The following is a 19,797-nucleotide window of genomic DNA, read 5'->3' as shown; positions in this document are numbered from 1 at the left end:
CAATTTTTATTAGTTCCTAGTTAGTGTATTTTAGCATGCTAATGTGCTACTCTCAGACAATAAGCGAATTAATGGCTGCTAAATATTGGTTTTGGGAAGCAAGTTGGTATGCTGGCACTTTTGTCCCCAACGAGACTGAAGAAGACTAGTACACAATCATTCCTTTATTATTAGAGAGAAATGTGCTGCCCAGTGTCAGAAAGCTTGGTCTCAGTCGCAGGTCATAGGTCTTGGAACAGGATAATGACCCAAAACACACAGCTAAAAACACCCAAAAATGGCTAAGAGGAAAACATTGGACTATTCTGAAGTGACCTTCTATGAGCCCTGACCTAAATCCTATTGAGCATCTTTGGAAGGAGCTGAAACATGCCGTCTGGAAAAGGCAGCCTTCAAACCTGAGACAACTGGAGCAGTGTGCTCATGAGGAGTGGACCAAAATACCTGCTGAGAGGTGCAGAAGTCTCATTGACAGTTATAGGAATCATTTGATTGCAGTGCAACAAAATATTAAGTTAAGGGTACCATCATTTTTGTCCAGGCCTGTTTCATGAGTTTATTTTTTTTAAATGATTCTGTTGAAGCATGTTTGAAAGCAATGTCAGACTTTAATTTGTTCATTTTCATAGAATTTGTATTCATTATTACCTTTGTCAGATTCAAGTTATTTCTGTGACCATTGTGGGTTTTTCTATCATTAACCGAGGGGTACCAGCAATTTTGTCCACATGTGTGTATATATATATGGTCATCTTCTCCAAAGTTTCTTTATGAAAATCTTGAAGAAATTAAGTGGTCTGGATGAGTAGTTCTCCAGCCATTTAGAAGGTTTTTCAAAGCTTAGCTTCTGTACTTGTTTTGTTTTCTTTTTTTTTTTTTGTGTAGTCCTTCTTGACCATAACAATATAGTGTGCAGTTTGATCTTCTAAAATGAGAAAACTAAACAAAGAGGAAACATTTTTTTTTCAAAACTTACAGTGTATTACCAGCATCTGAAAGTCATGTCTTTGGATATGTAAAAATCCTGACAGAGGATCCCAAAGAGGCATCATCCTACAGTGTTCCCAAACTGATAGTTATTTGAAAACCACCTTATTGGAGCAAACATACTATCTTATGTCTGTCAGACTATGCGTAAAGCCCAATTAAAATAGTTTAAATATTGTTTAAGTAATTCCTCTTAGTCAGATAAATCTTTTACCAATTCATAAGATTAATTTGTACCTACTTTTTGCCATTTTTATTTCCTAATTCCATTTTAATAAATCATTTTACAAAAGGAAAGAGACTGTTCAAAAATGGGAGATGCAAAAACCACAGCTAACCAAAAAGAACACAAAGACCCATCATACATTTCTCAAAAATGATCTTGATAATTCCCAAGACCTTCAGAAAAATATTCTGTGTACTGAAAATGGAAAGGAGATTAAACTAACACCACATTTCTGAACACAGCATCATTCTAATAGTCAAACATGGTGGTGGTAGTGTTACATGGCCTGAAAGACTTGCTGTAAATAATGAAATTATGAATTCTTTGTGACCTTCAGCGTAAGTGCACTTGGGTTATGCAGCTGGACAATGACTAGAAGCACACCAGCAAGTCTACTTCTGATTTCCTCAAAAAAAAAAAGAACACTGAAGGGTAGGATCACAAGAGGCCTAGTCAAAGTCTGGACTTAAATTAGTAATGCTGTTGGATGACCTCAAACAGGTCGTTAATATTCAAGAACACTCCAATATGGTGGACTTAAACAATTCAGCAAAGAAGAGTTGTCCAAAATCTCTTCACAGGGATGTAAAAGAATCATTCCCAGTTATCCCAAACACTTAATGGCACTGGTTCTGCCCCCAGGAGTGGCACAACCAGTTATCGGGTTGAGAGGACATACACATAAAATAGGGCTTGGTTGGTTTGAATAACAATTTTCTCTTAATAATTAAAATCTCCATTTAGAAAAGGCTTTTTTGTCTTTACTTATCTTTTATATTAAAGAAGAATTCTATAGGAGTGCAAATATTTTCTTGCACTACATTTAGCAGTGAGTATAGCCTGGGTTAGATTGTTCTGTAGTGCCCTAATTTACATAGTATTATTGCAGATTAATATCGAGGTTTCGGATCTTGACAATAAAATTTACAATGAAAGTAAAAAAATTAAAAAGATATCGCACACAAATGTTCAAAATGGAAACTCCATATGTGTCTTGTCTATAAATGAGCTATGTCCCAAATATCTATAAACTGCTTTTCCTCCATATCTGTGAGAAATAATGTGCTACATTAATATAAATCAGATACAAAAACCATGAAAATTTGGGTTTTCTGGTTTATTACATTCATGAAACCATGATTACCAGGAGTCATTTAAGGTGCATGTTAACTATTACATTGTTGCAGACATAACATAGCTTTAATAGTACAGGAAGGTATGTTCACATCACAATCATGCTGAATAATTCACAGGTCTTACTGCCAATGAGTATTTGACACATGCAAGAACAAAGCTTCCTATTGACGTTAACAGAGAGCCACCTTGTGGATAAAAGGTGAAGTGCAGACAGGGAAGAAATCAGACATTAACCAGTGTTTATTTTGTCATGGATATTTAAAAAAAGAACACACACACAGAAGCTTATGACGACTAAATTTAAACGAAAGAAAGATATTCAACAGATTCTCTTTTTTAGTATATATTTACCTGCATAATTCAAAATTTATAATCGAGCTTGATCTGTTACCTCACTTCACCATTCTAACGTGAATCCATGAGTGTCTGCAGCCAGCTGAGGTGGCGCGACACTTTTTGGAAGATGTACCCTTTGGTGCAGTCAGCCCCATCTGGTTGGCTCACCACCCCTGTGAGAAACAACACATCTCTGTACAGAGTAAGCAAGGGGCTGCCGGAGCCCATGTTGCAGTCGGCATTGGCTCGAGCAGTGGTGCAGCCCATTTTATTGGTCATCAGGTTGGAGTACGTCTCCCTGCACTTAGGCGGAGTGCTGAACTGCAGTTGGTTAACAGTGAGCGGCCCCTGGAACCCGGACACCTGCGTGGGTTCTTTCCAGCCGGTGACAACAGCCGGGAAATCTCCAGACATTAAGATGCTCTCAGCGAAGTCTTTCTCTGGCAGACAGGCTGCGACGATGTGTGGCTTAAAGACTATGCGGTCGCGAAGCTCGATCACAGCAAGGTCATTTTCAGGACGGTCTCTCATGTAACGAGGGTGGGGGTGAACTAGCTTCATATACAGGATCTGCTCTCCCTCTTCATAGTTTGTGCTGCGCTTTCCTGAGGAGACGCAGGTAAGGAAAGATGACAGGATTAGTTAATTCGAGGTGCACAAAGCAGTGCCCAGATTCACGACACATACAATGTCTGGAGAAAGTATTACAAACTTCAGTGTTATGAAAGGTTATTTAATTAGATTTGTGTGTGACCAAGTTACACAAAGAAGTGTGTTGTTTGTACTGCTTTGCATGCATGTTTGTGCATTTTTTGAGCCCCATTTACTCTGATACCTTACATAAAATCCAGCCTTTAGAAGCCACATAATTAGTACGCTTGGCCATAATTTATTAATAAAATCTCAGTACAAACAGCTATTCTGTTAAAATCTCAGAGGGTGTTGTAGAAAACATTAGTGCATTGTGAAGACCAAGGAACATGCTGGATCGGTCAGTTGATTGGTTTTTAAGCAGAATTGGGGTATAAAACAAATATACCAAGCTTTAAACATATCACTTCGCACTGTTCATTGTCATTCATAATATGTAAAGAGTGTGGCACATCCATAAAGTACCAAGACACATACATCCACCTTAACTGACAGACCAGGCAAAGAGAGCATTAATCATTGAAGGCACCAGGTACCACCCCCAGCCACCCCTGTGGCCATACCCCTGTATGGAAAAGGGGCAAAAAAGAAAGTTAATGTTGAAATAAGTTGTCCCCTTTGAAATTTTTGGTGGCAATGTAAGGAATACGGAAAGCGTGGAAGAGGCTGCTCTGGTTAGATGACACCGACATTGAATTTTCTGGCCTACATGCAAAACACTGCACCCTAGACACATCATACCCAAGGAGAAAAAATGGTGGTGGCATCATCATAGTGTGGGGAAACTCTTCTTCAACAGGGACAGAGAAGCTGGTAGGAACGATGCAAAGATGAATGGAGCTAAATACAAGGTAATCCTGAAAGAAAATAAGTTAGAGGCTGCAAAGATTTGAGACTTGGATGAAGGTTCACCTTCCTGCAGAACAACGACCCTAAACACACAGCCAGAGCTGCGATGGAGGGGTTTAGATAAAAAAAAACACTCGGGTGTTGAAATGGCCCAGTCAAAGAGCAAACCTAAATCCAATTGATAAGAAGACTTTAAATTTGATGTTCACAGACACTCTCCACCCATTCTGACTGACCTTGGTGGTTTCCCCCTAGATCCCCGTGACCTGATCTTGGATAAGCGAAAGACAATGGATGGATGGAGTTTTTAATCACAGAAAACCTAAATAAAATACATTAAAGTTTGGGGTTACAATATGAGGAAATGCAAAAAATGCCATGAGGTATCAATACTTTTCACAATCACTGTAGTAACGTGCCAGATAGTAGACTGAACATACCCATGAAACAAATTATAGTACTTTCCTAACAGTAAATTAGCAATAATTTTACAGTACATTGCTATGAGACATTATTGAGGTATATGTATTATACCTCAGTGAAATCATGGTATCATTATGTTTATAAATAAAATGTAAACTTTTTTATGTCATACTAATTCAATTTAATTTCAGGCAGAAACGAAATATTACAGATCAACATTATTAGTCAGTTTTCATAAGTTCAACGTGACTTTGAAATTAGAATATATGTGGTTTTATATATTAGAATGAGCAATATATTATCAACAGACACCAAGTATCTTTCACTGATAATTTTACGCTGTTATAATTTCCAACCATTTGCAAATTCCTGATTTAAACCTGGGTTCAGTCTGGAGATTTGCCACTAGAAGGCACTAACTCCTGTAAACTACCTTTAAAACTTATCAAATTAATTTTGAGACATAAACTAAATGTTGTTTTTTTTTTTGTATATTTTTTATTTTGTTGCTAAGACAAAGCAAATTATATGAACCCAATTTTTTTCATTCTCTTAGTGTACCATCATGCATTAATTCATATATTATCTCATTTTTATCTGTTTTCTTCATATTTCAATACAATCTGCATTATTTCACTTTTCTCAAATTTCATTCATCTTCAGGTTCTAACTCTACTTTTTGGTTGAACATCTAGGACATGGCACAACGATCTGGAAAGAGACTTTTGAAATAGCATGGTCCAGGCTGATTAACTGTGCCTAACATGACTGTTTTCATTAATATTGCCTGTTTGTCTCCCTGCAGACATTTTTGAGAAATTTTGATCCACAGATTTGTAAGAAGAAATTTGAGTTTCTTTGTAACTCCTGAAAGAGATGCACTGGAAACATCCTATAGCTAAACCCAGCAAGTAAGCTTCTCTTTTCCTCTGTTCTTATACTGAGTCACAGTCCCTGCTGGGATCTGAAAAGCTCGTTACATCTTACAACAGTAAGAGAGAGAGACAGAAAGAGAGAGATGAAGAGCTGGACCTTTCTCCTGCCCTCTGGCTGAGAGCCTGAGATCCAGAAAGCAAGAGATGCTGTTCCCAGTCAGACATGAGGTGGGAAAATTCAGTGTTACTCTGCTAATCTGGAACTGGTTAAGAACAGATATAACATTCCTCTTAGCTCAGATTTAAAAAAAAAAAAATCAGATAGGCAAAGATCATTTTATTCGTGTTTTTATGAGTGATATCTGATGAAGTCTGATTAACCACTGTAGCTTCATCCATTAAATAATTACTCTCCTGAACCTTTCTTCAGTACTTCAGACCCTTTTTGACATGTTCATTTGTTTGTTTTTATGTTTGTTGTTAGTTCGTCTAATACTCATTTAGAAAAAGTAAACCCACATAAATATGGACAAGTTTAAATAAATAATAAATTCATCATTAATGAAATCAATCAGCGCTGGTCTTTTTGTATCAGTTTTCTTAGGAAGGTCAAGAAAAAACATCAGATTAATAAATGACTGATTGACAAATATATGAGAGTAAATAATTGATTAAATACATACAATTTGAATTCAATACAACACTCTTGTCCACCACACTCACCAACTGCCACCTGGAAGGAGGTATATTTCATGGCACACTGGGCTGAAGTCAAGACCAGGTTCTCCTTCAGAATTACTCCACTACAGTAGCCTTCAGACTCTGGACTCTTCAGGAGAGCCTGGTAAAAGGATGGAGATATGGGAACACAAAACAGACATGTGCAAGGTGCTCATTGGACTGGGCTCCCCTTACCTGCCAAGGACACTCGGCTGAAGCACAAGGAAGTCCTTCAAAGTTACTGGTAGCAATTCTTGACTGTCTGTTCTTCCACTGAGACAGTTTGTTCAGCTGACCACAGGGGTTTCTGACTAACAAGGACAGACAATTCTGATAAGATGTAGTTTTTGTTAAGGAAAATCAAACAAAAGGCTACATAGAGTTGAATCTAGATTTTTTTACATACACAATGTAACATAACCTTTTTTGTCACAGTCTGATGTTAAAATAGACAAATATTTTCCAGATTTACGTCGGTATGGATTACATAAATTATTTCTATTTGCTAAATCCCACAATAATGAGAAAATTTGTTTGAGGAAAGATAAGTCAAGGCTTTATAAGCTTTGGGTTGTTTCACAACAACTGAGTTAAATGAAGGTATACCTGTAGATGTAATTTAGAGAAACACCTCAAACACAGTTTCCTTTTTTGACATTGTGGAAATATTCAAATAAATCAGCCAAGATATGGGGAAAAGAAATGTGAACCTCTATAGGTTTGGTTGTTGGGTACAATGTCCAGATGCCTACAGGTACCACATGTATCGGTTTAAATTATACTCAACTATAAACAGCAAAATATGTGAATTAACCCCAAAACAAAGGCAAAGGACCTAGTGAAGTTGCTGGCTTAGGCAGGTAAGTAAGTGTCTTTATCTACAGTGAAAGGATTCTTGTCCCACCGTGGACTGGAAGGCCTATCAGAGAGGAAGAAGCTATTATTCCAAAAGCAAAGTAAAAAAGCCAGATTGCAGTTTGCAAATGCAATCAATCAAGTCTCTTTAAAGAATTGTCCTGTGATCTGATGAAATTAAAGTGTTTGGACATAATGACCATCATTATTTTGGATGTAAAGGGGGTAGGTTTGCAAGCCTGAGAACACCATTTCAACTCTACGGGAGTGGTAGCATGTTATGTGTGAGTGTTTTGCTCCAGGACTGACAGGTGCACTTCACAAATTAGATGGCATTATGAGGAAAGAGCATCATGTTGAAATGTTAAGGCATGAGTGTTCCAGACATGAGCCAGGAAAACAAAGTTTGAGCAAAAATCTTCAAAATTACCAAAGGTAATATTTTAGAGCCCTAAACTAAGTCCCATAGAAAATATGTAAGCAGAGCTTAAAAGGTGCATGCAAACGAAGGGGTCTAAAAACCTGACCCATTTAGACCAGTTCTATAAGGAATGGGCCATAATTCCAGCAAACTATAGTGAGAAACATTTGACCCAAGTGATACAGTTCAAAAGTTTAATCTGATTTAATCCCAGACAATGTTAATTAAATTATCTGTCTTCTTAGACAGTGTTTGTAAATTTATGGCTATAATTCTGACTTTTCTGAAGAAGCTCTGCAAGGTTGCTTTGAGGCTACAGACTGGGACGCACTGTGCCAGCCACATGGAGAGGACATCAATGCCATGACTGAGTGTGTAACCGACTATATAAACTTCTGTGTGGATAACATCATCCCCACCAGAACCGTGAGATGCTTCCCCAATAACAAACCTTGGATCACCAGTGACCTGAAGGACCTGCTTAACAAGAAAAAAAGAGCCTTCAGAGAGAGAGACAGAGAATTATTGAGGAGTTTACAGAAGCAACTTAAAGTCAAGATAAGAGACAGCAAGGAGGTGTACAAGAAGAAGCTGGAGAGCAGGCTCCAGCAAAACAATATCAGAGATGTGTGGACAGGGATGAAGAAGATCACAGGCTTCAAGCAGAGAGAAGATCAGACCGATGGAGGTCTGGACAGAGCCAATGAACTGAACACATTCTTCAATAGGTTCAGTTCAGAAACCAGCTTCGCATCCTCCTCTCACAGCCAAACAGACATTCCATCCTCCTTTGACCCACATCTTTCCTGTCACACCTCAAATGTTTTATCTTCCACCTCAGCCCTAGACCCTTCTGCTTCTACATGTTTACCTTCAACCATATCAGAAGATGCTGATACTTCCTTTGCTTCCCCCTTCCACCTGTGTGTCTCAAGAAGTCAAGTGAAGAGACAACTGGAGAGACTGAATAGGAATAAGGCTGCAGGTCCAGATCATGTCAGCCCTAGAGTCCTGAAGGCCTGCGCAGAGCAGCTCTGTGGGATTCTGCAGCACCTCTTCAACCTTAGCCTGGCCCAGAAGAAGGTTCCGGTGTTGTGGAAGACCTCCTGTCTTGTTCCGGTACCAAAGAAAACTCACCCATCAGTCCTCAATGACTATAGACCTGTTGCCCTGACATCTCACATCATGAAGGTCCTAGAGAGACTCCTGTTGGCCCACCTGAGTAAGCAAACAGTAAACCATCAGGATCCCCTTCAGTTTGTTTATCGCTGTGGAGTTGGAGTTGAAGATGCCATCATACACCTGCTTCAACAAACCCACTGTCATCTGGACAAAGCCAGTAGCACTGTGAGGATCATGTTCTTTGATTTCTCCAGAACATTTAACACAATTCAACCTGATTTGTTTTGTCAGAAACTCCAGAAGACTCAGGTGGAGGCCTCAACAATCTCCTGGATCAAAGACTACCTGACAAACAGACCACAGTTTGTGAGACTGAAGGGTTGTGAGTCTAACCAGGTAGTCAGCAGCACAGGAGCACCACAGGGGACTGTACTCTCACCATTCCTTTTCACTCTGTACACCTCAGACTTCCAGTACAAGACAGACTCCTGTCATCTGCAGAAATACTCGGATGATTCTGCAGTCGTGGGGTGGATCAGAGATGGACAAGAAGCTGAGTACAGGAAGGTGGTGGACCGCTTTGTGGCATGGTGTGGAAACAATCATCTCATTTTGAACGTGACTAAAACAAAGGAGATGATTGTAGATTTTAAGAGAAACAGGAATAAGTCAAAAACTATTTCTATCATGGGAGAAGAAGTGGAGGTGGTGGAGGAGTATAAATACCTCGGTGTTCACCTGAACAACAGACTGGAGTGGAGATGCAAATGTGAAGCCATCTACAAGAAGGGACAGAGCAGACTGTACTTTTTGAGGAAGCTTAGGTCCTTTGGTGTTTGCAGCAAGATGCTGCATATCTTCTATAAGTCTGTTGTGGAGAGTGTGATCTCTTCTACCATCATCTGCTGGGGAAGCAGCATCAGAGCCAGGAACTTAAAAAAGTTCAACAAGCTGATAAAAAAGGCTGGTTCTGTTCTGGGGACTCCTCTGGAACCACTGGAGATCATTGTGGAAAGACAGATTCTTCATAAAATGAAGAACATTATGGAGAACCCTGAGCATCCTCTTCATGAGACTGTCCTACAACAACAGAGTGTCTTCAGTCAGAGGCTTCTTCAGATCTGCTGTAAGACGGACACTACAGGAGATCCTTCCTGCTCACAGCCATCAGCATCTACAACGGCTCTTTGAAGAAACCTACATAATATGAGCTATAACAACATTTAATTTCCCTTTGGGATTAATAAAGTATTTTTGAATTGAATTGAATTGAATTGAATTTACCATTTCTTCTTTTCTCTTTACCATACAAACGGAAATGATAGGGTCTTTTACAGCCAACGAATTTATTAAAAATACATTTTAGGAGAAGTTAAATTATTTAAATAAATGTAACCAATGGTAAATAAGAAGGAAACTTCACTTCATCTAATTTGCAAAAAATACACATAAGAAAAAATGTCATTTGGACTTTTGTTCAAGCCAACATAAACATACCTGCAGGCTCACACTTGGTCTTCTCTTTGAGCTTCCACCCACGGGCACAGGAACACTGGTAGGACGTGTACCCTGGTTTACAAAACTGTGAGCATCCTTTGTGCTTTTCCAGTGTGCAAAGAGTCTCATCTACCTCATGAAACAGAGAAAGTAGCAGAGCGTGCACACTAATGTGTAAGTATTAAAGGGACAGCAATATTTACATGGTGCCTGCAACAGCCCTGTACCTTTTTCACAGTGGACCCCTGTGAAACCTGACTTGCAGACGCAGTCGTAGCCTCCAACACTGTCTGAACACATGGCTCCATTCATGCAGGGGTTTTCAGCACACTGGTCTCCATCTAAATACAAAACAAGTCTGTTAAAAGAGGTAATGCATTCTTGAATGGGAGGTTCTTTTAATATATAACATACCGATGTAGACAGACCAGAAGATGTCCTGGAAGAAAATATGCACATGATAAGCAAGAAGAATGTGCATGGAGGTCTTATCTGTTGGTTATCAGACATGAGGATGTTTTAGAGGAACTTGAAAATGAAAAGCAAGCTAACCGTGCGGTATGAGTCCTGGAAATACTTCCTGGCTTCTTCATAGGTGCACACCTTCTCCATGCAAGCCTGCTCCAAGGTCGACGGTCCGGCATTTCTCTTCTGACGGGAGATCAGCGAGGTGGCCTGCTGCTTCTCCAGAAACACTGAGAGAACAGTAACTTTACATTAACTCAGTAGGAATACTTCATACATTCCTTTATACAGCTCATATTATGCTTCTTTGGAAGTTAACAATTTTATCTAAAAGGAAATGATAGGTTCACGTTCTTTAAGTGTCCTATAATAAACCTGTCCTTGCACATTACAAATAGAGGGCAAATGGGCTAGAAAATATGGCTAGATAGAAGCATAGTAGTATTTTTTATTGACAAGCAAAAAATGAAATTAATACTTTATTGAACAGTTAATTTGAACAGGTTTTTTACACTTTTGATTATAAACAACAGGTTTATAAATACATTAAAAAGTCAGTAGCAGGGATCTGTAGAGCTGGCACAAATCACAAAGGTATCCATAAAGGAATAACTGAACTTTCAGCCATATTATCTGGGTGCAAATTTTTTAATTATGTGAACTTAAATGTAGTGCAATTTTAGTTGGTTTCGGTCAAGTTATCTTGATTCTTTTATATTTTTCTAACAAAATGGTGAGCTCTTTGATTTAAAAAAGGTAGTAGAGCATGCACACAAATGTCTGAGTAGTAATTAAACAAAAAATCTTCTTACAGCACCTGCAACAGTACTAGTACTAAGTAACAATCTACATTGTCAAGAATATTCACACAGACACTAATATTTCTGTAAGTTACCTCACTCATCACTCTACTTCCTAATATGCCAAAATATTGATGCTAAAACTAGTTTTAAATATCAGCTCTGTAATCATTTTACATTCGTTTCAAATGAGTTTTTCAGGGATGATGTAATCTCTGAATCTAATATGAATAATAATAAAAAAAGGCTTGAAAAATATTTTAAATGTTCTTTTTCTTGTTATAGATCTCAAAGAGAAAATCATAAAAATTTAACAGAAACAGGAGATTGCAACTATGCTACAAAATTACTTTCTGTGCATCTATACCATCATGTATCGTGATAATGTGCATGATCATTAAAACTGTTATTTTCCAATCATTTATTTCTGTATAGACGTGTAAATTAATGGATCCATATGCACCATATATAGCACCATCCACTAATAAATTCCACTATCAATTAAATTTATAGACATTGGATGCTGCTTTATAGCAAAGCATTGCATAAAGCAAAGCTATTTTACGTTGAAATTTAATTTGCAGGGCTGGCATGTCAGAAATTTGTGTTAGAAAGACAAATTAAAACTACAAATAACATTAATGAAATTGGAGTATGTTTAAAAGGATTAACAATCATTTGAAATTAATTTATGAATTAAACAAGAAGCATGGTGAAAACCCCAAGTTCTTTATTGATTTAAAAATTTTAATGTCTCTTCTGCTTATTTCTAATACTGTGGTAACTCTTTTACAATACAGGGGTATGTTACAGTTGCTGCCATCCCGACCTTCCTGTCTTTTTCCGCCCACTTGTATTCACCTGCCGCTGACCCTTACAGCACCATCTGGTTCCGGTGGTGGCCTTTCTCACCTGTCTGAGGGGTCTGAATGGCTGTCGCTGCCCCAGCAAGCAGACAGAGCAGGGCTGCATATGTTGTGGAAGAATGCATGGTGACACTCGGGCGTCTGATGTGTCTTTACTGTAGAGATCAATGTGCAATCCTGGGAATACAAGCAGATTGCACCCATGATGAAGAGGGTAAAGGAAAAAAAAAAAAAAAAAGACAGAACAATTCATTCATCCATCCATCTTTAAAGCCCAACCACTATAAACATTATTAGTCACAAATTCATTATGTTTTTTGTACGTAGACTTTAACAACGGGCTAAAACAGACTTAGTAAATGTGTCAGAAAAGGAATTTTTATGTAAGAATACTGTATCCATTATTTTATTTTTAAGAGACAGCTTTCATCAACAACAGGTGAATAATTTTACAGATGCGTGCAGTAAACAAGTTGCACATTTGTATGAGCGAGTGAACTGATCCGTTATGGTCCTTCTAAGCTACAGCAATGGCGAAATATGATTGGACCTTTTCAGTCTCAAGCTACTGCGCATGCTTGATTGGGCGATGATTTTCTATTACGAGTCAGAAATATCTGTTTTTATTTAAACGTTTTACTTGATTTAAGTACTTTTTGCATAAAGAAGACACAGCAGTATGATTAAATATATAATAATTTGTTATTTATGTCCATATTTTAAGGTAATCTTAATGTTAGAAATTTGACCACATTCTTTTGTGTACAGATGTTGATGTGGGACATCTGACGTGATTCAGCATCACAATGAAGCGCTGCCATGTTTGTGAGGCTTTATTTTATTACATATTGTGAAACAAGGAACAGAGACTGCGTCGTGTCTTATTTATTGCCCCAATACAATATGTTTTTTCACTAATAGGAGGTTGAGAATTATTATATTTTTGTTAAAAATATCCTTTTTATCAAGCAGCTTTCTGCAGTTGCAACACACAGTCCTTGAACTTTCGTTGTTTTTACTAATATGAGCAATATCTGGTGAAAACTACGGCGAAAAAGATAAATATACACCGTTTGTTTTTGACAGCCGCGTTAGTCCAGCAGGCCGAAACCAGTTTGAACAAGATTACCGACAAAGATAACGATAAAAAAGATGTTCGGTACTTACTGGCAGGGTCAGGGTCAATGTACCGGCCCGACCTGTTCCTTCTCCCCACTGGTTCTGACAGAAAGCAGGAACACACTGGACGGATTCGGGCCTGTCCGTCCAAAATTACGGGCTCTGATCACGTCCAAGACATCCGCCTTTCTCTGGTTAGTTTGTGATGTGTGTAATGACAAAGATGAGCCAATAGAGGGCACTGTTACATAGTGTTCAGACAGGAGCAACCATGACAGAATCTGTTACTGTTCAAATTGTAGTTAGTTAGTTAGTTAGTAAGTTACTTACATACGTAGTTAACTAAAAAGTAAAATTGGATACTAATGCAAATAAGGATACTGATTATTGGTGACAGATTTAGCTCATGGGGTAATTTTCTTTATTAGTTCCTTCCAGGCAAGTTGATGGGATAACATTACAAATCAAATAACATACAAAACACTGTACTTGAAGACAACTGAAACTGCACATCACCCTGAACACACCATCCTTACAGTGACACATGGTAGTGGCAGCATCATGAGGTGGGGGATGGTTTCTTCAGCAGGGACAAGCTGGTCAGAGTTGATGGGGAGATGGATGGGGCTAAAAGCACAGCAGTGGTCAAAGAAAACTTTTTGAAAACATGTAGTTGGAGCTACAGTAGAATGGTTGAGTTTAAACCATATTGGTTTAAATGGCACAGTCAAATTCCAGATCTAAATTCATTTGAAAATCTGTAGAAAGACATGGGAGATGTGCACAAATCCCCTCTATTGACTGCGTTGCTGTGATTTTAGCAGAATTTGGTTCAACATAATATTTACTCAAGTAGGCTGACTACATGTGTGTGACAAACATTTCTGGTTTTTAACTGTAAACAGATTTTCATTCAACTTTAAGTTAATTCCTCAGTAATGTCCTGCTTTATGTTGTTTTACCTAAAATCATAAAAAAAAAAACTACAGTAATGTTTGTGGTTGTAACGTAAGGAATAGATAAAAGTTTTCTTGAACAGTTCTCATTTCTTAAGATATGGTCTGGTCATCAATAGTCAATTGGTGATGCAGTAATCAATATGAAAAAAAACATAATTGAGGGAAGATACATCCTAGCAGCGCCAACTGTTTAATAAGGTCTTCTCCATTTAAAATTTTGAAGATGATAACAGTTTTGGTAACTTTTTTCTACATAATTTTTAAAACATAAAGTCCAGAATGGGACCAAGGTGTGACAAAGTCTGTTATAATGTTGAGCTCCTCAACCCTCAAAAAAACATTTGAACATAACATAACTTTATGTTATTTACAGAGCATCAAACAGACAGTTTGTTATTCAATAACAGACAATATTTAAAAAGCCAATTTTGTATTTGAGTCAGAGCTGATATGAGAATCAAAGATGCTTCTTTGACTTTTTTTGCATGTGCAGAAATCAGTGTATTTATTGAGTATGTTTGGATATTTGTGCCAACATCTAACAATCATTAATATAAAGTATAAACAAGACTGGTCCAGGAAAGTCACTGAATTTGCGACAATCTCTCATCCTGCGCAGTGCAAGTATATAGCAGCATAACTGTGGCATAACAATATTTTATCCAATGTCGGAGAAGCATATACTAATGAGAATTATCCCAAGCACATGCAGCACTGAGATTTAACAAAAAATAATTGCAGTATAGCCACAAGTCAATTATCTGGAACAATAAAAATGATATTATCAACTTTGACGAGTTGTGTTTTTGTGCAATGGTGAGCTCTGAAAGCTGGATGAAACTGTTTAAACAGATTTAAATTTGTGACCTAACGGACTAATTAAAATTAAAGTGACAAAATTTCTGAGACAAACAAAAGTTACATCAGAAACAGGAAACACAATATGTAAGAAAGAAATAATTAATGATTTTACTTACCTAAAGTAGTTTATGATGCTGTATTATGGAGCCAGTTAAAAGTTTACTATGCTTTCATACTATAAATTTATTGTGACTTTAAAGAATCATTTTAAGATAAATAAAATTTTAGCTAAATGTGCCACTTAATTCAGAAACACTGGAGGTGCTCATGTTTCAGCCTCTTTGAATTTAGAGCTTATTGACACTATCTGCAGGCTAATAAAAATGTAAAACAGAAGTATCTTCATACAGAAAAGTCATACACAATAAAGACAAAATAAGGGTTGTTCATTGCTCCATGACCCTCAACAGTGTGATAAGATGGACAAGTGATTCTGTGTGTACATCTGATCAGCTAAAACTGGGTGTAATCTGCTGTGATCAATAGGAGAACCTTATAGCTACAAAGAAATGCACAGCACCCTGGAAACAATAAGCAGCCAATTAGAGCTCTTCACAGATCACATTAAACCCCTCCAACAGTGCATGCTTCTGAAACTGGACTCGAAAAGTAGAGCAGGAGTCCCTTTCTTAGTGGTCATGTTTTAATAAGACTGTTTGCAAGAGCAATGCAATTTACACGCAGAGCCATGGGGGCTTTGATCTCAGAAGCAACCATGTTAAATGTCTCCATCTCCCCAGTCTAATAACATAGGGATAATATGAGCCTGCTCAGACCAGCTGATCCCTGGTACGGGACAGGAATGGGAGCTCAAGTGGCCAGCGAAGGGAGAACAACCAGTAGCTGGTGTGTGTAGACAAAGAGCATGTTTAAGCATGAATAATTGCAGCTGGATGTGTAAGTAATTAACGTTGTTGTCATTTCCCTGGTGAATTTAATCTGAGGTTAAATCCAGAACCATGGCCCAGTAAAGGTTTGTGCACACACATTTTTCTATGAACACATTACAAAGTATATGCAGACTGTTGCTATGCACATTCAAGCTGGCAGGTATGTTCAGCACTGCATAAGCTGGTTTGTGGTGTGCAGTGGTGGAAAGCACCACCAAACATTTGATCCATCGCTTTCAGTTGATTATGTTTTATTCAACATCCCCCTCTCACACTGTCATTCACTCTCTCTCTCTGTCAATGCAGCTCCCATTTATTCCCTCTGCCCTCATTATTTTTTGAGTACCAGCTCCAAATTGCAGGGCAGCACCAAAGAAATACTACATCATTGCACATGTCTTGCCTGCTCTTCTTCAGTCCAGTTTTATAAGCACACACAAAAAAAAAAACAACACACAAAAAAAAAAAAAACACCAGGGTGTCATCACACAAGATATCAATAGTTAATATCACCTCATGCTCGAAAACTTTCAGATAAAGTAAACAGGGTGAAAACAAAGTCCCCAAAGCTCTATACATGTTTGGTCTCCATCAGCTACTTTAAGGGATATCAAGGTGTGTGTGTATATACTGGTCCTTCTCAAAATATTAGCATATTGTGATAAAGTTCATTATTTTCCATGTCATGATGAAAATTTAACATTCATATATTTTAGATTCATTGCACACTAACTGACATATTTCAGGTCTTTTATTGTCTTAATACGGATGATTTTGGCATACAGCTCATGAAAACCCAAAATTCCTATCTCACAAAATTAGCATATCATTAAAAGGGTCTCTAAACGAGCTATGAACCTAATCATCTGAATCAACGAGTTAACTCTAAACACCTGCAAAAGATTCCTGAGGCCTTTAAAACTCCCAGCCTGGTTCATCACTCAAAACCCCAATCATGGGTAAGACTGCCGACCTGACTGCTGTCCAGAAGGCCACTATTGACACCCTCAAGCAAGAGGGTAAGACACAGAAAGAAATTTCTGAACGAATAGGCTGTTCCCAGAGTGCTGTATCAAGGCACCTCAGTGGGAAGTCTGTGGGAAGGAAAAAGTGTGGCAGAAAACGCCGCACAACGAGAAGAGGTGACCGGACCCTGAGGAAGATTGTGGAGAAGGGCCGATTCCAGACCTTGGGGGACCTGCGGAAGCAGTGGACTGAGTCTGGAGTAGAAACATCCAGAGCCACCGTGCACAGGCGTGTACAGGAAATGGGCTACAGGTGCCGCATTCCCCAGGTCAAGCCACTTTTGAACCAGAAACAGCGGCAGAAGCGCCTGACCTGGGCTACAGAGAAGCAGCACTGGACTGTTGCTCAGTGGTCCAAAGTACTTTTTTCGGATGAAAGCAAATTCTGCATGTCATTTGGAAATCAAGGTGCCAGAGTCTGGAGGAAGACTGGGGAGAAGGAAATGCCAAAATGCCAGAAGTCCAGTGTCAAGTACCCACAGTCAGTGATGGTCTGGGCGAATGGGCTGTTCCCAGAGTGCTGTATCAAGGCACCTGCCTTGATACAGCACTCTGGGAACAGCCTATTCGTTCAGAAATGTCTTTCTGTGTCTTACCCTCTTGCTTGAGGGTGTCAATAGTGGCCTTCTGGACAGCAGTCAGGTCGGCAGTCTTACCCATGATTGGGGTTTTGAGTGATGAACCAGGCTGGGAGTTTTAAAGGCCTCAGGAATCTTTTGCAGGTGTTTAGAGTTAACTCGTTGATTCAGATGATTAGGTTCATAGCTCGTTTAGAGACCCTTTTAATGATATGCTAATTTTGTGAGATAGAAATTTTGGGTTTTCATGAGCTGTATGCCAAAATCATCCGTATTAAGACAATAAAAAACCTGAAATATTTCAGTTAGTGTGCAATGAATCTAAAATATATGAATGTTAAATTTTCATCATGACATTATGGAAAATAATGAACTTTATCACAATATGCTAATATTTTGAGAAGGACCTGTATATACTTGTTCACCAGCAAGGTTAATGTAAGAGGTTGTGTCTGAGCAAAGAAAATTAATTTAGGATAAAAGCATTTAAATATCATGTATTTCATTGTGTTTTTATTTGTTTGTGGTGTTTAACTGTTTGAGTGCTAACATGCCTCTAAGTCTTGTAGCTTCAAAATTAGTTTTTGGGTTGTGTTTTTAAAGTGAAGACAAATGTTATTTCAGTGAGTGGTTTAAACACTGATGGTCCAGTAACATGAGCTTGCTCCTTTTTATCTGTATTGTCAATCTCCTTCTCACTAACCTGCATAAAATATGTCCTCATATTTTATGCAGGTTATATAATTTTTATATAATATATTTTAGTTACCCTTCTGACTTGCATCATGAACTGGTTGTTTGAACATATCCAAATTTCTGTTCGTAATTAGTTTTTAATTTAGCATCATTCTAAATTTCTCAAAACAAACTTTGGCTCATAAACAAACATGTTCACATTAAACTGCAATATCGCTGCATCCTTTTTCTGGTTATTGGTTTCAGTTTTATTTTTGTTTCCTTTGTTAGTTTTCCTCATCCTTTAATTTTTCTTTGTAGTTTAGTTGAATGCTACTAGTCTAGTTAAAGAGTTTGTTAATTAAAGTATTTTAACTTGAAGTTGAATTATTTGTTAATAAATTCTTGGGTTTGGAGAGAAGTTGTTGGTGTTTATTCTGTACATGTGGGAACTGCTTGCTGTTTGAGAATGCCAGTGCATGAATTCACTCCTTCATCTATTGATCTATAACACCGCATTTCACCAGGCAGGTATTCATTAAAACAATAACTGATAGAGACTCAGAGCTGCTTGGCTAATTACTGTTAATGAGCTGGTGCCTTGACTTGGTAATTTTGATCAAAATTACTAACTCTGTTAATAACAGCTGAAGAGGACATCGATGCCATGACTAAGTATATAACCGACTATATAAACTTCTGTGTGGATAACATCATCCCCACAAGAACAGTGAGATGCTTCCCCAATAACAAACCCTGGATCAACAGTGACATGAATTATCTACTTAACAAGAAACAAGTGCAAACAAAGAGACAGAGAATTATTCAAGAGTGTACAGAAGCAATTTAAAGTCAAGATAAAAGATGACAAGGAGGTGTACAAGAATAAGCTGGAGAGCAAGCTCAAGCAAAACAATATCAGAGATGTGTGGTCAGGGATGAAGAAGATCACAGGCTTCAAGCAGAAGGATGATCGGACCGATGGAGGTCTGGACAGAGCCAATGAACTGAACACATTCTTCAGTAGGTTCAGTTCAGAAACAAGCTCAGCATCCTCCTCTCACAGCCAAACAGACATCCGACCCTCCTTTGACCCACATCTTTCCTGTCACACCTCAAATGTTTTATCTTCCACCTCAGCCATGGACCCTTCTGCTTATACATGTTTGCCTTCAACCCAATCAGAAGATGCTGTTCCTCCCTTTGACTCCACCTTCCACCTGTGTGTCTCAAAAAGTCAAGTGAAGAGACAACTGGAGAGATAGAGACATAGTCTGCTTAGCCTGCTGTTTTAATTTTGAAGCTACATTTCTGATTCCTGCAAAGTGTTGTTTTTTCTTGTTAAGTTTGATTCTGCCATTGTAAAATGGTTTCCTTTTAGTAATGATGACAAAATTCAAACAGTTTCCTTAATTTCATGTTTTTTATTTTCTCCTTTATTTTCAACTTATACTTTTTTA

General features: G+C 38.1%; 1 protein-coding gene across 2 annotated transcripts in view; it reads right to left on the bottom strand.

Moving 5' to 3' along the window:
* The window catches only part of LOC124863370 (coagulation factor X-like), a 42,812-nt gene extending 29,254 nt beyond the window's left edge, over positions 1-13,558 (bottom strand). Inside the window, exons 1-9 of one of the 2 annotated variants that reach the window (XM_047357725.1) lie at positions 13,398-13,558; positions 12,277-12,407; positions 10,652-10,794; positions 10,514-10,538; positions 10,327-10,440; positions 10,100-10,228; positions 6,400-6,515; positions 6,208-6,325; positions 2,820-3,291 (exon numbers count right to left, since the gene is read on the bottom strand). In XM_047357725.1, coding sequence (XP_047213681.1) covers positions 2,820-3,291; positions 6,208-6,325; positions 6,400-6,515; positions 10,100-10,228; positions 10,327-10,440; positions 10,514-10,538; positions 10,652-10,794; positions 12,277-12,355 — 1,196 coding nt within the window. In that variant the 5' untranslated portion in view covers positions 12,356-12,407; positions 13,398-13,558. Of the gene's footprint in view, positions 1-2,315; positions 3,292-6,207; positions 6,326-6,399; positions 6,516-10,099; positions 10,229-10,326; positions 10,441-10,513; positions 10,539-10,651; positions 10,795-12,276; positions 12,408-13,397 lie in introns of those variants that run through there. The other variant, XM_047357724.1, reaches the window with a different exon arrangement.
* Between the last annotated feature and the right edge of the window lie 6,239 nt (positions 13,559-19,797).

Source organism: Girardinichthys multiradiatus, chromosome X (assembly GCF_021462225.1).
Source record: "Girardinichthys multiradiatus isolate DD_20200921_A chromosome X, DD_fGirMul_XY1, whole genome shotgun sequence".
Classification (NCBI taxonomy): Eukaryota; Metazoa; Chordata; class Actinopteri; order Cyprinodontiformes; family Goodeidae; genus Girardinichthys; species Girardinichthys multiradiatus.
Note: the sequence above shows the minus strand (reverse complement) of the source record. Positions and strands in the feature narration are given on the sequence as shown.